This window comes from Aptenodytes forsteri, unplaced genomic scaffold (genome assembly GCF_000699145.1).
Source record: "Aptenodytes forsteri isolate BGI_AS27 unplaced genomic scaffold, ASM69914v1 Scaffold183, whole genome shotgun sequence".
Lineage (NCBI taxonomy): Eukaryota > Metazoa > Chordata > Aves > Sphenisciformes > Spheniscidae > Aptenodytes > Aptenodytes forsteri.
In genome coordinates, this window is record NW_008795918.1 from 3,521,056 (window position 1) to 3,537,802 (window position 16,747).

Consider the following 16,747-nt stretch of genomic DNA (forward strand, 5'->3'; position numbering starts at 1 on the left):
ACAATTAGGAATGTGCAATTATACTAACTTTGTTCTTTGCCTCCCTCGCTCTCTTCAGTTTTAAGTCATTCTTTTTCTGTTCAGTTCTTCAGAGGCCAGTTTTCTCCTGAAGAATACAGCAGTTTTCAATTGACTTTGATAGGCACTCCATAGAGAGAATTAGACCTTTGGATTTCTGGTGTGGTATTTGGTAACAGTGATGCTACCACAACATTAATCCACAAGAAGCAGCACTGAATAAATCCCCACTGGGATTTCTTCACTTTTAATTAGGCTCAGTATTGTTCATTTTCATTATGTTGAATTGCCTTTGTCACAAGTAGCACTCGTGGCCAGCAGAAAAGCCTGTTCAGCACTCGAGAGAGATGATGACCAGTACATGGTGAGACCAGTACTTAATGAGACCAAACCAAAACTGGACCTGCATTTATTAAAGCATAAAGCTAAAGAGAAGCAAGTAGAAATTAGCCATGCCACAATATATAATTGTATTTCCTTTCCCTGGCTACTCTTTCCTCCTGAGACGAGGTTTTCCTTAATTTTTTCCAAGTATTAGCAGTAATAGCCTCTAGTAAGAGGCTTGGTGCTCCTGCTCACAAAGCACAGTGATCGTTCTGACCCTTATGCAGTGCTGAGTAGTACAGTTTTTACTCCCCAGTGTCAGTGCGGTCCTGGTTGGTTGTCCTCTTTGCAGGCTGTCTTCCAAGGTCAGCTGGGGACTGCCTACCTCTGAACTCCCTTCAAAGCTGCACAGCAAAGCCCAGTTGCCCACTCCTCTTTGACTCTTCTGTGTATCCCCTACAGAAGACAAAATCCATTTGGCATGCCGTTCTTCCTAAAAGGTCTGGTGTAACTGGAATATAGTTTCTGATTGGCATTACAGATGAACCTTCATCAGTCACTGACCGCAGGGAGGCAGAAGACCATTGGAAAAGGAGGTAGCATCATGTAGGCTAGATAGGTCCCTGAGCTGAACTCAGTCTGATAACTGAAATTCTGTATTGCTACATACATGTGCATACGGACATGTATATACGGATAAGCACCCCAGTGCATTTGTGCACTATGTGTAAGCACATGTTCATATTTTAAAGCCAGATGCAAATGTGTATACTTTTTAATTAGATCTCTGCAAGATGTGCAAGTATAATAAGTTATTGTAGGCCATTTATTTTTTTTTCTTTCAACAATGAAAGAATCCATTGTAATTTATTACTAATGTCTTCAATAGGAAGAAAAGGTATTTTAGCAAGCTTCATAGACTTCAACTGGAAAGATAACTTGGGCAACTATCCATGTTTAATGGGCTAAATGTAGTTTTGGCACTACCCATCTTATGTAAGTCTCTTCAAGCATCATAGATTTATGGATTATAGCTAGACAGGAGTTATGAGAGGAATTTTTTTGAACGGAGGCTGAGCGCCACACTGTATTTTGAGCTGTGTGCCAATGTCCAGATTAGCCCAAAGCCTTGGAAGCTCCAATGATTATCTTCACCGAAGCTTCAAAGTAGTAATTTATGCTTTATTTTAAAGTAGGCTGCTACTAGTTGGCCTGCAAGCGTTCCTATTTAATAAGACATGATTGTCTTTAACTTAATGTTTAAACTGAGTTGTTTATTTAAATGTAATGCTAAAGAACACTACATGCAATATTAGATTGCTGCATTCACTCAAAGAACTGTGTAGTGCAACTCTAGGTCATACTTTCTCCTGTATTGAATCAGTACCATTTTTTCCTAAGTGATTTTACAGTATAATGTTGAATTAATGAAATCAACCTTTGTTTTGATGAAAGTGCTTCACATCTTATAAATACACATAGACCAGACTAGATAAAATAGTAGATACAGGGACATTAAAAAAAAAAAACAACTATACCAACCACTTGCTAATAAGTAAAATAAACCTATCAATCAGGAACAAAATTTTCAGAAAGCCTGGATATGTTCCAGCAGCCTCTTCCCGTCATTTTCCAGGCTCAAAACTGAAACTTCAGAATGGCTTTCTGGTTTCATATTGTCTAATCTGCATACTTGCGCTGCAGGTGACATCATTATTTGTCAAGGTGAACAAGTTCTGCATCATGCTCAAACGTTGCAATTAAAATTGCATTTATTGAATACCCTTTATAGTTTTTGAAGTGTGGAACAGTCAGTTTCACTTGCGTATCTGTAACTGTGTCAGATGATCAAAACAGAGTTCTTCCTTATTGTTCAGATAATGTGATTCCTTGCTTGTAGGCACAGGTTACAGGTACAGGCGATCACTGTTAGGGCTGTAGGAGGCTTGCTGCCCTCTTCTGGAGCATTTCTAAGGTTTTGCAACTTTGGGGTCCCTCCATATGCTTCTTCTTCCTTGGGAAATGGAAGTATGAACATTTTCTCCCACCACAGTCCATAATGGTATTTAGTTGCTGTATAGAATGACACACTGGTTTGTCTGCCTACCTTCATAGCAGTCTGAAGAATTGCATTTTCTCTGGTCTGGCTGTACCAAGCAGTCTGAAACAATGATGTCATGAATACTATAAGCTGGCATCGCTGCCAAAAGAGCCAGTTCTGCTCTCCCCTCATCCCTGGTGGGCTGACTGAGGTTACAGGAACCAGCAGGGAGAGGGACAAAAAGAGAGTAATTTTAGCCTGGACCAGCTCCCCAGCTGGCTTCACTGTGTGGCTACACAAACGTGTGCCAGCACAAGGCAGGAAGGGTGTGCAAGGGATGAAACAAGTGGTCAGGATGGGGGAAGATGAGAATGTTTCTTTTGCTGACACCGCAGGACTGAATTGTTTATGAAACTGTGGTCGAAGTACCTCACTGGTATCCAAACACAGAAATGGCTCCCGCAGTCCCCGACCACCTCTCTGCTGGTCCAGATTCTTCGATTCCTCAAACCAGATGTCACTTTCTTGTAACTCTCCTGCTCAAAACCAGGATAATTTTTTGCCACTTCCATGTGTTTCCAGCATTGTGACTGAAAAAAAACAGTGTGTTGAAATAGAACAGTGCTGGTTTCCAAGTGCAACACTAACACTGTAAAAAGTTTAAATTTCAGGGCTTAGAAACTTTTTTGGTTCAAATTGGACAGAATTGTAGGAGGTTTTCATTTTCCAGGATACATGCTCCTGTGACCTTGCTTTCAGCAAATGGCTGACTGGCCAATATGTGGTAGTTCTCACTGGTTGCCTGGTTTAAATGTTTTTGTTGCCATCATCTTTGTGTCCCTGATTGACCTTTCTTTTCTTTCTTTTTTTTTTTTTTTTTTTTTTTTTTTTTTTTTTTTTTTTTTTTTTTTTTTTTTTTTTTTTTTTTTTTTTTTTAAATTTTTTTAAAGGTTAGCGAACTTAGAATAGTTTAGTTTTATCAGGAGGATGGCAGAAATGCCTGTTGGCCTGTAATCATAGTTCATCACAGGATGCAGTCATACACTTGACATATATACACCCAATTGTGTTCATAATTATACGGTAAATAGTTCACAAAAGGGAATGGTTTGCCACTTAATGACATCTTTTTGTCATTAAGATGCTTATAAGGAAATGAAAGGGAGAATACACCAGGATTACTTTTATTAAACATTTAAGTCTTCTCTTCTTGACAATCGTAATAAAGCTTCCTACTTCTGATGCTTGTCAGATGAGAATTTCAAAGGGCTTTATAGACATGAATGAAGTAAGGCATTGAAGAATTCATCCCTTCAGTGAGATAGAAAACTGTTATCCCTCTTCTGCCGAAGGGAAATGTAAGCCACAGTAATGTGAGGAAGATTTTCCAAAGCCTCACATCAGCGAATGAAACCTAGATCCTGAATAGACATTAACCTTGGACATATTAAAAAAAGTATTGGCTATAAATTCTTTCTCCTTCTCTAGGCTTTCTTTGTTGACCACAATTCCCGCACTACCACATTCATTGACCCGCGGCTTCCCTTGCAGAGTAGCAGGCCCACTAGTGCATTAGTCCACCGGCAGCACTTGACTAGACAACGCAGCCACAGTGCTGGTGAGGTAAGTTGGATCTGCCCCTTCTCTTCAGGAACCACCAGGTTTTTAGGATCATCCTCTTTCGCATCGCTCTGTTCATAATTCCATGTTGTGGGGAGCATGATTCTTCTGTAAGCGTATGGTACTCCTCCGTAAATATTTATTATTTTATTTGCTAGCCATTGTTGCTTTTGAAATGTATGAATTCAGAGGAAAAATACCAGATGTGAGTTTCTCTTGCTTTTAATTTGCAGTAACCCCGTTTAACCTCAGGAGAGCATCTGATTACAGATTACCAGTATCTGTATCCTGTCTTTCACTGTCAAAATATGTATTGTTGTCTTCCATGGTGTCTTCCAAGTATGCTGATATAACTCTGCAAATAAGGGGGGGGGAAGTGCATGTGTGTATATACATCTAGATGTGCAACTTCCCGAATAAGAATAAAAAAATCTTACCATATATAGGCTTATCAGACTGTTATATGCATTTGCATATATATTTCATCTCTACTTTCTAAACAGAAATGCATGGAAAACTATTTTGTTGATATGTCACTGTGGACCATTTTCACCGGCAGTCTCCATATTGTTGTAACTTCTTTTTACTTGTGAGCAAGTGTATGTACAATGACTTAGACTTCAGTTGTACTTTATTTAACCACCGTACTGTTGGCTGTAAGTTGTCTTTTCAGAGGAGGGCTATTCCATGCCAGGAATTAAAGATAATACAATTTAGAATGGCAAGAGAAATGCTCTGATTTATCCTTTTTATAGCTCAGTCTTGTGGCAGATGAAGTTCTGCCGGAGGGCTTTTTCAGAGCAGGCATGAACTGTGTGAACATGGTGTAGTCACCCATGATACTTTCCACCCCCCACCCCCAATGCAAGGTATATTTTACAAATGGTTTTAAATAGCATTTTCCGTCAATTTGGTGATGTGATGTAGGCAATGATGTCTTACAGCAGGCAAGGAAGCTAGAAGTGTCTTCCTATAGCTATTTAGATCTTCGGTAGGGTAAAGCAAGTATTTCTGTTGTGATTGATTTATAACAGAGCAGAAATATTTTTTTTTCTTAACTTTACCAAATACGCACTGAAATTATCTTTCTTTAAGTAGTGTGCAGAAGCTCTGCACTTAAAACAGAGAGATTCATGTCAGCCATGCTGCTGAAGTTGTCAATACTGCAACATAAGTGTAGTTTATCCTACAGGAAGTCGTCATATATATTGCATATACACAGTGCTGATTACCTGTCAAAATTTCCCACTCCCTCTAGATACATGAAACTCCTTAAACCATGTTTCTACACGTACTTTAGAAGTATTCCCTTGATATTGTTACAATTGTAACTTGAATTGAAGAGAAGTGTAATTCCAGGTAGGAATCTCCAACATAGCAATTCAATATAGTATTCCCATTCTGGGATTAATGATGTAATGATGTTCATTTACATGCATATGTATGAATCTGAGCACCACTTTTTCTTTTGTGGTTATGACTTCAGTATTGCGTATTTGCTGCTGTTTTTCCTACTTTTAAACCATTGCATCAAGGAACTATATGTTATTGCAAAAGATGAATACTTAATGAAAGAAATTCTCAAAATACTTTCTTTGGATTTTCCTTGCCACGAACTTTGATGTTTTGAAGCCACTTGACCCATTTTTTACAAGGAGATGCTCTAAAGCAAACATTAACTAGTGTAAGGAATGCTTCTTCAGCTAAAGCTGAACTGCAGCGTGAAGCTGGAGCTAATAATAATGGCATTCTTTTACCAGCACAGTGCCTACAGGAAATAATTTTTCATTTTTCTGAGAGAGTATTATCAGAGAGCACACAGTTCTTGGGAGATATCTCAGGACTTTTGCTTCTTTGTGATTTCAGAGACTGGATTTAAAAACACCCTTTATAATTATTTGATCTTTTGCAGTTAGATGTTTTAGAGATCTTTGAAGCTTGGAAGTGTAGTTCAAATGCTAACCATTACATGTATGCACAGGAACTGAGAAGTAAACATAAAGGTCCAGCAGGATGAAAAAGAGGTTGAATGAAATGTTTTATATAGATAAAATACAAAATACTGACACTGTAGAAATGTCTGAAGCCTCAGCACACAGAAAATTTCAGAAGTTGCCCTGACATCACAAATGCTACCAGGAAGAATTTTATATTGTGGTTCTACCCTAAAAAATGTTCATATGCAACATTTTTTACTCCCAGAAGGTGAACACAAAAAAATCAGAACAGTTTTACTGAATGATTGTAGAAAACATATTTTTACCAGTTTTGGACTTGTTTGCCTTGCCTGAATGTGAACTCGCTTCTTTATCCTCCTGCTTCAGCCACAAACTTGTTTCCAGTTCAAATTTAGGGAAATTCCAGTCATGCACAGAGGTAAAAGAGGTGCTAATGAAGGAGCAGAATTCGATATGGATAAAGACGTCCATGAAGTACAAAATACCCTCTGAAGGAATCCCAGTTTGAATTTTTTAGTCCCTTTTCAGAATGGGACTATTATTTAAAAATAGCAATAAACTTTCAGTCAGTTTTGATTCTTCATATTAATAGGCACAGTATACTAAATAATGTTTTACTAATAACTGTCATACAACACAGCTGATTCCTGCTGCAGTGGATACTGAGGACAGTGATCAAGCAAAGCATTTACGTACATGCTTAATTTTAAGCCAAATGAGTTCTCACTTTTAAGTACCTGAGTACATATGCTAGCATAGACACTCATTGTGGCTACTTGCACATTTTCAGGTCGGAGAGGACTCCCGTCATTCGGGACCGCCGGTTTTGCCAAGACCGTCCAGCACATTTAATACAGTCAGCAGAGCTCAGTACCAGGACGTGGTTCCAGTGGGTATGTCAGCACACAGCCTCTTTTCAGAGTTCTCCATGACTGTGTGTGTTGTGTCAGTATGCACTGCTGGGTTTTTCATTTGGGTGGGGTGGGTGGAAGTTATCATTTGTTATGATTACTTCTGTCCATCAGCATTTCCCAATTGTTCAGTTGCAACCTGCAGGAATAATACTGGAAAGTGTCTATGCAGAACCAAATAACCAGTGTAAAACTTCTACCTTCCTAGCTCACTTACTCTACGCGGTGATAGGAAGAGTTGAAGCCAGTGAGACAAGTTGTGTCCTAACTGGACTCCATGTATTCCCAGTGATTTTTGTACAACTTCTGAGCATCTATTCTGGCAAGATTCCAGAAAGTGTTAATCAGGTTGGAATTAGTCATTAGCTTAACTTCTGTTCTCAGTTACATACACACAAAGTTACCGACTTCTGTGCCACCAAGAACAGAATTTAGCTTATTGAATCTAACAGCTGTCACATTGTGCTAAATCAAGATAAATTAATCCCATTGACTATAACTGGTTCTTTGTATTGTGGCATGTTTACTTGAAGGTCTCTGCTAATTTAAATCCTTCCCCTTGCCATGGACATGGTGTGCATACACTGCAGGCTCAGCAGTCAGTGAGGATTTGATATGGGTGTTTTCCAATGACTGTTTAATATTAGAGAATGGATTTCAGTGCAGTGAAAACCAAGGTCCCTGCAATTTTATTCTAGCAATGAATATTCTAGTTCAACCTTAGCTAAGAGTGTGGGTGATAAAATATAATAGAAATTGCTAACAAAATTAGAGCTGTTAACAGTAGGAAGGACGTGTCACAATCAGATTTGGTTCATAATTGAGAAGCGTGTTCCCTAAATGATAGTAGAATGGGTAGCCTTACATGAAAAAGTATTAACACAATACTGCTAAACTTAAAACTGTGAAGATGAAGTCTGCTGTCATTATTGTTCAAAACTCACAAGGAATGCAGTCCTGTCTTTCAGTATCTCCTTGTTTCAGCATGGTATTTTTGTTGATGTTTTCAGCTTACAATGACAAGATTGTTGCGTTTTTGCGGCAGCCCAATATCTTTGAAATTCTACAAGAGCGTCAACCAGATCTTACCAGAAATCATTCACTCAGGTAATAAACTTAGTGAAGTCTGCTAGTCCCATTTCAATACAAAATGTTACTTAGAATTAGTTTCTTTCATTAAAATTAGCAGTGGAACATAGCAGATTGTAGACCTGGCCTATTCAAACACATTCTGCGTGTGGGAATAGTTCTTCATTGTATTTCTATGTAACTCCCTGAAATAAGGTTTACGAGAACAGAGGTAATGTGTTATTACCAAATAAAGGTACCTACAATAAAATGTTTGGAACAACTGGCATAAGAGATTTGCTGATGTCTTCAGAATGTGCCAAGACAGCTGGATGGCAGGGCAAATATGCCCATTCATTTGAGTATGTGTACAGCTGGGACTGTGAGGCAGAATGGCATTTGGTTTTGTCCTTACCTTCTCAATGTGCATTTACAGAAAGGCTGTCCTGACCTAATGACCTTGGAGGTAATCTTATATCAATCAGAATTTTTAGTGTTTCTCCAAAATTTAAAAAACGGGTATCTACAGGTTTTTGCGTAGTCCAACAAGATCTGATGAAAGATGATCTTTGATTGTTATATGGTTGTTATAACTGCCTCATATGGTTAGAATAGGAATGATAAAAAGTGAAATTCAGAAAGTGGCAAGATCCCTCTTAAAGTGTATCCCGCACAAAGACACTTTAGTTCATGTACTTGAGTGTAAAAGAGGGAATAACTAACAACTTGGATATTAGTGACTAAGGTTCACATGACTATCTATTCTTCCTTGGACACTAAATTTAAAAAACGCTGGTTTGATGGTTGCGGTCTGTCCTGTGCAGAGAGCTGCCAATGCAGCACTCTGTGTTCCAGATGCCTATCTACACTGGCTGGCGCCGCAGCCAGCACTGATTTTCTTTTCTTTTTTTTTTTCCCGTTCTCATAGCGTTATTATTGATCCCTTTTCCTCCATGTCCTGCAAGTTCCCAAAATCCAACAAGCTGCCCTGTTTTGCAGTTTCCCAAAGCATCGTGTTCTAACAAGTTTTGTGATGAGTTCTATGTTAAAGATTTGTTTTACCCTCTAAATAAGTCCTGGCTGACAAACCTGAAATGACCTAGTAGCAGAATACACATTCTCTAGAAAATACAGAGAAAAGGACGGAAAAAAAAAATGTACAGTTCTCAGCCTGTCAAAATAGTTCCTATGTTGCACCTGTATCACTATAGGCAAGTTTGTCGCACCGGGCTTGGTTTGAAATGGGAGCAAACTAATCTGTTGGGAAAGAGTATACAAACAATTTCTAATTATTAGTAGTTCTATTATTCCTTTTTCCTTTCCCCGGGGTGCTCAGCTTCCTTTACTCTGATAGCAATCAGAGTGTCATTTTCTTCATGTTTTGTGGTTTTTTTGATAATTTAGAGTTCAGACTGTTCAAAAGACTTCTTGGTATTATCAGATTCTGCTTCTTGCTGAACCTTGCTTCCTGATTACAGAAACATAATTTTCCACAAGCTGAGCCCTTCTCAAGAAAAAATGGTTTTCAGATTAAAAATGGAAGATCAAAGGACAAAAGATACTGGTTTCTGTAACTCCTCATTTACTTGAGACTGTATATCCTTCTGTATGCTTACTTCGTAAATAGACTGAAGATCTATGTCTACCTTAGCTGCTTTAGCAGAATGATTGAGAATTTTAATAAATATAGTTTTATTTTACATTAAGTAGGATGGGTCAGAGAAGCTGTTCTGTTAAGCCAAATGGTTTCATTCTAGTCTTAGTCTTTGAAGTTAGTATATGTGATTAAGGTAAAGTATCTTCCATTATACCTCTCCTATATTCTTCTAGAGCTGATGCTTTAACATTTCTTACATTTTTATAAAGATCCCAGTTTCATTTTTCCTAGTTAGTCTTTTAAGACCCTGATTTAGCAAGTTATTGGAATCCATGTCTATTTGACACATAGTGAGACTACGCAAGTCCAATGACATTGCTGTAACACTTGATGAATTAAGATCTAAGTGAAATCCCACACTATGAATTCTTTGTGTCACTTTTTTTAGTGATCAGTACAGCTGTCTGTAATCTGTTTCTTTGAGGACCTCAGTGCAATTGAAGTAGAATGATGATGATGATGATGATGATGATTATTACTATTATAATTATTACATTGGTGAGGAGGAAAATCAGTGTTTGGCCAGTGGAAGAGGACAGATAATTTGAAAAGATCTCTCACATTTTCTGTCTAAAATAATTTCTCATTCCTAAAAAGAACGAAGAGATGTGATAAGAAGTTGAGGGTCTATTAAAATATACAGTGAAATTGTATACAGGTAGAAAATTGTTGTTCAGAGGTTTTATGGTGGAGTGAGGACATTGTATTTATCGTACTATTATTAAGCATGTAGCCAGAATCAAATCTCATTGCAAGCCACCACAGATAAAACTGAGAGGCTGTTAAATAATGTAAAAGGCTTCAGGCAAAGGCACCTATTATACATTAAACGTAATTTACATCTTAACAGAAGGTAAAAGGCATATATTTTAAAAACTATCATTGAAATCACAACTCTCATTGGCAACCCCAAGAAGTCATGGATTGCATTCATTTGGAGGGCTGCGTATGGTAGTTAACCCAGAAAACATCCTTCTGGCTCCTGGTGTTGCTGCTAAATGCTAAGATGTATTTTGTAATCCACCATTTATTTCCTCAAATCTTGCCATTTCGGCACTGATGTAAATTGGACTAGGCTCTGGAAGTGTCCAGACGTCCCTGCCCTGGGCACTCTAGGGCCATGCAGGTGGGCAGCGCATGTTGGCTTTGTCTCGGTGCTGTGCTAGTGGAACTATGGGGCTTCCAGGCTGAACTCGAGTCTTGACTGGCTGCAACCACAGTGTTGACGAAGCAGGTGCTTGACTTTCAGTATCTCTCTTCATAGAGAAACACTGAATTACACACTCCTGCTACAGCCACAACTTCCCCCCTGGCAAGCAGGGACTGGGGGGCTCGTGGCACAGCCTAGCTGTGCCCCTTTTTCACCCTTGAATATGCTGTAAATGTAGTGCAAGTTACCAGGGAACGTATGTTAGGTCCACTGCTTGAGAAGGTCTTTCTGCACCGTGATTTTAGAGACAGATGGCAAGAAATTTGGTTTGATCCTTTTGTTGAAAGTGCTGTGCATGAAATGATGTGTTCCAGAAATTCCTATTGCGGCTTAAACCGTGTGCAGCTGCCAGCAGCCTTGTTACACTGTCAATTGCACGGATTGTTTTTGACCTTCTTGTCGCTGTTGGTAATAGGACAGTGGGGTAGATGGACCTCTGAGCTGAGCCAATGCTGCTGTTCTTATGTGGAGTTCTTTACTTTTCTGTTTGTTTGGGGTTTTTCTCCTTTGGAATTGGGACAGGTTTTACTACACGGGTTTGGTTTTTTTCTTTTCCTCCTGAAGAGTAAAGCCAAATTAGAATTTATCTCTACTGTACCATCATATACCTTGTAGTGACAGAAAATAAAAGGGATGTACTTTCATTTCAGAATGCAGGAAAAAACTCTACAGAGAAAAAGAACAGGAATCAACCAAGGAGTTATATTCAATATAGATCCTAAAAATCTCTGTGTTACTATGCTTAGAGTTTAGGATGCATAGATTCCACAATAGTGACCAAACCGGGTCTGGGAGGAAGGGTGTGTGCTTGGGTGAGACAGAGGGGGAGAAATAGCACACGGGTTTTTCTGGGATATCTCTTAAATGCAGTGTGCTACAAAAACCCCACTTTTAAAATCACAAGTGTGCATTGTAATGTATGGCATGCATTTGTACAAAGGTTCAAAAAGACAGTGCCTCTTTAAACAGTTCACTTTCAGAATAGTAGTGTCCTCCCGCAGGGCTCAGCCTCCTACTTTGAATTCAGGGACACAGCTAGTGCGAACTTGAAGGATTGATATTATTTTTACTGATTGAATGGCTGTACTACCTGAAGCAGCCTGAGCATTGAAGAGATGAGGGCAACAGGAGAATCACTCCTCAGAACAAATTAGCTTTTTGGTTGTAATAGTTTGCTGCTCACATGGACGTGGTGTGGCAGGGAAGAAAATGGTTTCTGAAATACAGAAGCATAACCTGGAGGTTTTTATGATATACCCTGTACTTTTTCTTGTTGCTGTGGTGTACATTAGTGCCTTACTTGCAAAAGATATTTTGGAAGTCTTTTTTTGCTTACGCAGGGAGAAGATCCAGTTCATCCGGACAGAGGGAACACCTGGGTTGGTGCGTTTATCCAGTGATGCAGACCTTGTCATGTTACTCAGGTAGGCACTGCTGCTTTCGATGCGCATATGGAATATGCTGTGGCAGCTGCTGAGGAGCCTTTCCGTGAGTGTAGTGTGTGCTGATTTAGTGACCTAATCATTTCCCCTTCAGTACTTGGACTTGCAGCTGGGAGAGCTACAACTCAAGGGTCAGATTTTTTTATTTTCATCATGTTTGGTTTCTAGATGGTAGTTGGAAGTCACATTTTTTCATAGGAGTGATGGAATGTGATATTCTGTCTGAAGAAGGGCGAGTGCAAGAGCACTGGGCTTGTGATTTATATGGGTTTGCCCAGACCACCTTTTGTTGTCGTGTTGCATCCAGCTCTGACGTTTAGATAGGTGGTACAGTTTAGATCTCTCTGCAAGAATGTGCCTTCTACTGCTTTAAGAATGCATCTGTTTAGTTCTGTGGTTTGGGAAGTCCGTATTTGTGAACGTTCATACTTGAGATGTGTTTTTATTCCTTAATGTCTTGCTGCCTCTTCACTATGCTGTCAAGCATTGTCCTCGTTAATAAAGGAAATACTGTTACAGAGTTCAAGAAATGGGAAGCTGCTTCTTTAATATTTTTCATTTAAGCAATTAACTCAAAAAATCAGGCAGATTTTTCCCTAGAATTAAACCCTTGTATCTTCATGTTGTATTCTCATCCATTGTAAAAGCACATCAAGAAATTAACGAGTACATTTAAAATTGAATCTAGTGAAATAGGATTGGCATTAGTAGTAGTATTTTGAGGTCAGGTTGCATAATGATAATCCTTTCTGGTCCCTAAATCTCTGAATTAATTACAGCTGTAAGAAAAATCTCATTTTAAAGCCATGCTGAAGCTTTTTTAAAATAAGAATATTGTTTCTTAAAAAACCTTTTAAGATTTTTGTTTTGATATATAACACATGAAAATGACACAGGTTTACACAAAAAAATCCGGCTTCAGCTATTTGTTTTTAAATAAAGATTGCATGAATGGTTTTATCATTGCTCTTTGACTGGGTTTGATTCCCTCTAGTGTTCTGTTAACAGCAAAGACTGCAAATAATTCTTATAGTGGAAGTTAAGCAAATTCAAAATTTTGATTGCAATCTTTCATTTGTAGAAAAGCAATAATCAGTATAACTAATTTTTAAGAGAAAAGTAGTAGCCAGTATCTCCATAGAATAACTTTATCATATTCTTCAGATTTCTCTTAATCTACTTCCTCCCCGCCAAAAAAAAAAATCTAACTGAAAAGCATTGCTTGAGGATTTTCTTCCCATTTTATTAATAATCTAATAGTAACGTTGCCCTGAGGACATATTATTGATAAAATATTATCTATGCATCCATTAGTTTCTTAAAACGTTGGATGTTATACCTCAAGACTAGACTGAGGTATTGTGAGTAAATACTGGTGTAAAATTGAAGGTGGGCTAAGTTAAAACGGTGGTGTACTGAGATGATGAAATTTCTTTTCTTACCATAATTTAGTCTTGGTGGATTTTTACTTTTAACAGTATCTTCTAGCAGGGTGTCATCATGACCCTTGTCTGTGAAACCCTGAAAACACTGCACTCTAATCATGATGACGCAATCTTCCTGGGGCTCAGGACACCTGGGTTCTGTATCTAGCTTGGCTGGTTGGATGACCTTGGGGAAGACTGCCCATTTCCATGCCTCTGTTTCTTCAGCTGGGAGGGAATGATACAGTTGTTCTGTAAAGCACTCTTGAGATCTAGGAATAACTGGGTGGAACCACTATTTCTGATATTTTTACTGCTTGGTAACACTGCACACTTTTTCATATGCTACAGTAAATATGAAGTTGCAGCTAACTGAAAACCAACAAACCAACCCCTATGTGTTTAGGGACTGAAGGAGGTACAGCGCATCACATTTTTAAAAATACTCTTAAGAATGGCATTATATTATGCTTCAGGTGTTAAGCAGAAAATATTTTTCAGTTTCTTCTTCCAAACATGTTGTTTGGAATACAACACAAATCATCATCTTAACTCTTAATTTAATCCAAGGTTGATGCAGTGGTTTATATTTTGTCACATTTTCAGCATCAAAATGTAACTTGGGAGGAAAACAACGCTTGGTCATGAATGTAAAAAGAACTGCCAGAAAATACCTGTCCCAGAAAAAGACCTCATGCAAAAAAATTTTCTAAGTATTTGTTTGGTGAAAAAACTTAGTAAGAAACATCTTTTATTTGAATATTGCTTTCATTGGTTGAGCTCTACAGTAAAAGATTGGCTTGTGATTCTTTCTGTAGCTCAATTTTTGAAAATAAATTTTACATAGGATCTCAACAGTTTATTCTTATCTGTGTTGTGTTTAACATCCAACATAGGCTTTGATATCAGATCCATTCTGATACTAGATATTGCATCTCTTTTTGGATTTGCTTATGTCAATTTTGGGAAAAGACTGAAATTTTAATATATATACAGACTCTCTGTACACAGATGCAGTCATTAGGCTGCCAAATGTTTATTGTTTTTCTCTTAAGAGTTATGTAGCAAGAACAGATGAGGCATGAAATAACTCAACCTGAACAGACTAGAAGTGTTTCAGCAACAGTGTTAGTATTAAAGATAAAATAAGGAAGTAACTTGTTCTGCCAACAAGCTTACTATTCAATACACTCAACAAGTTCAGATGTGATTTTTAATCCTGAGGGCCTAGAATGTTTGTCTGTATTCCTGGTCTTTGTGCAGTATTGCAGATCTTTTTCCAGGAAAGTGTGACTAAGGTTGTTGACCCCTTTGTAATGGGAACACAAGTTTGGTTTTTTTGTTTGTTTGTTTGTTTGTTTTAAAAAGCAAATTTTAAAGGCTGATTAACTATATTTTAACCTTGCAAACAAATACCACATTATGTATAGGGATGTCCCACAAACGTAGTGATTACTGTTTTCTAGTAACTTTCAAGGTCTGATTGAGGGAATGGCAATAAAATACTTTGTAGCACTCTAAAGTGTGCATAGTGGAAGGAAAGCAGGCTAGTAACTAGAGATGGTAACTAGAGATTTATTCCTAGAAAGTGAAAATGGCATTCATTCAAATAAACATGTTATTTCTTATTTGCTCCTTTTTATCAGCTTGTTTGAGGAGGAGATAATGTCATATGTGCCGCCACATGCCTTACTTCATCCTAGTTATTGCCAATCCCCAAGAGGCTCGCCGGTGTCTTCGCCTCAGAATTCTCCAGGTAAGTTGCTCAGGCACAGCCTCTGCAGGGGCTGTACGAAACCATTTCTCATACTTGATAAGGACCAGTTCCAGATCAGTAAAGTCAGTAGCATGCTCCTGCTGCCTTCCTAGAAGTCGGAGAACAAAAACAATAGAAAAATTGTTCAACTGTAGTTTTGTTGGTTTTCCAAATTGAAATTCATGGCAGCCTAAAGCCAAGAACCTACTATTTGGAAACTATAACCTATTCCACTTTGCAGTTCCCAGCTTTCAGATAGGTAAAGTTACATGAGCTGAAGCATCTTCTGAGTGGTCAGTGAGCTTGCCGCTGCAGTACTTTCATTATAATGGTATCTGTAAGATACTGCAGTAGAGCCAGTCCCATAATTTAGTTTACATCAGGCTGCATGTAATGACTTTCCACCTTTCTGAAGATCCAAGTTCTCTTGCTCAAGCAACAACAAAGATTTAGTCCTATTTTTGAGCAAAGTCAACAAGTGTGATTGCATTTGACTGTCAAACTTGCACCTTTGCCTTGGGCTTACAAGATGTTTTGCTGGTAGAAAAGATTGGTGTATTACAACTTCAGAGGTTGTGATTTTGTTCTGACTTGTAAAACGTGCAAACTTGTTTTTCACTGATGTGAAACAACTAAGTGACTGTTCGTGCTGGGATCCTGATGCCTAGAAAATTAAAAATATGAGATCTAATAACTGTACATTAAAATGCCAGTGTTAATGGGGCTGTGGGGCAATGAGTGACAATTTTATGTAAAGCCAGATTGTTGTCCCTTAACATGAGTTCAAAAGATAGCATATTGCAGCTGTCTGGAAATACACATCAGAATGGAATGAAATTGCTATTTTACATATTAACTAAGTTGTAGATCAGAACTAAATTATTTCAAATATGACAAGTTCCATTTGACCTCTGAAGGCTAAGTACAGCAATTTGAAGTTTATAGATGTCACTATTAGTTTTCTCAAGAAGTTAATAGGTAAGTAAAATGAAATTACTGCAGTAAATCAGAAATGACTTAAGGGGATTTTAACAAACTTGAGAACAAAAATACAGATAAATAGAGAACCTTTGGGATGTAAGCAACTCTAGGTAGTTCCACACAATAAGAAAATTTTATCAGAAAAAGTACTGTGATTTTTATGGGCATTTCCCAGTCCACAATCACAAAAAGCTTTGCCTTTTCAAGAAACCAGATTAAAACCATTCATAAACATGTCCTAGAGCGGTAGCTTTTCCTTCTACTGGACATAGGACCTCTGTAGGACCTATTCAAAGAAACTGTCCAAAGATGTCCTTATGGCATTCTGCAAAGCAGC

The 16,747-nt window shown here is 38.1% G+C and overlaps 1 protein-coding gene across 1 annotated transcript in view; it reads left to right on the plus strand.

The window, feature by feature from the left end:
- Positions 1 to 16,747, plus strand: part of HECW2 (HECT, C2 and WW domain containing E3 ubiquitin protein ligase 2) — a 166,016-nt gene that overhangs the window by 122,821 nt on the left and 26,448 nt on the right. The window contains exons 15-19 of the mRNA XM_009284694.2: positions 3,872 to 4,006; positions 6,752 to 6,854; positions 7,883 to 7,979; positions 12,148 to 12,231; positions 15,320 to 15,429. Of these exons, the coding sequence (XP_009282969.1) occupies positions 3,872 to 4,006; positions 6,752 to 6,854; positions 7,883 to 7,979; positions 12,148 to 12,231; positions 15,320 to 15,429 (529 nt within the window). The remainder of the gene's footprint in view (positions 1 to 3,871; positions 4,007 to 6,751; positions 6,855 to 7,882; positions 7,980 to 12,147; positions 12,232 to 15,319; positions 15,430 to 16,747) is intronic.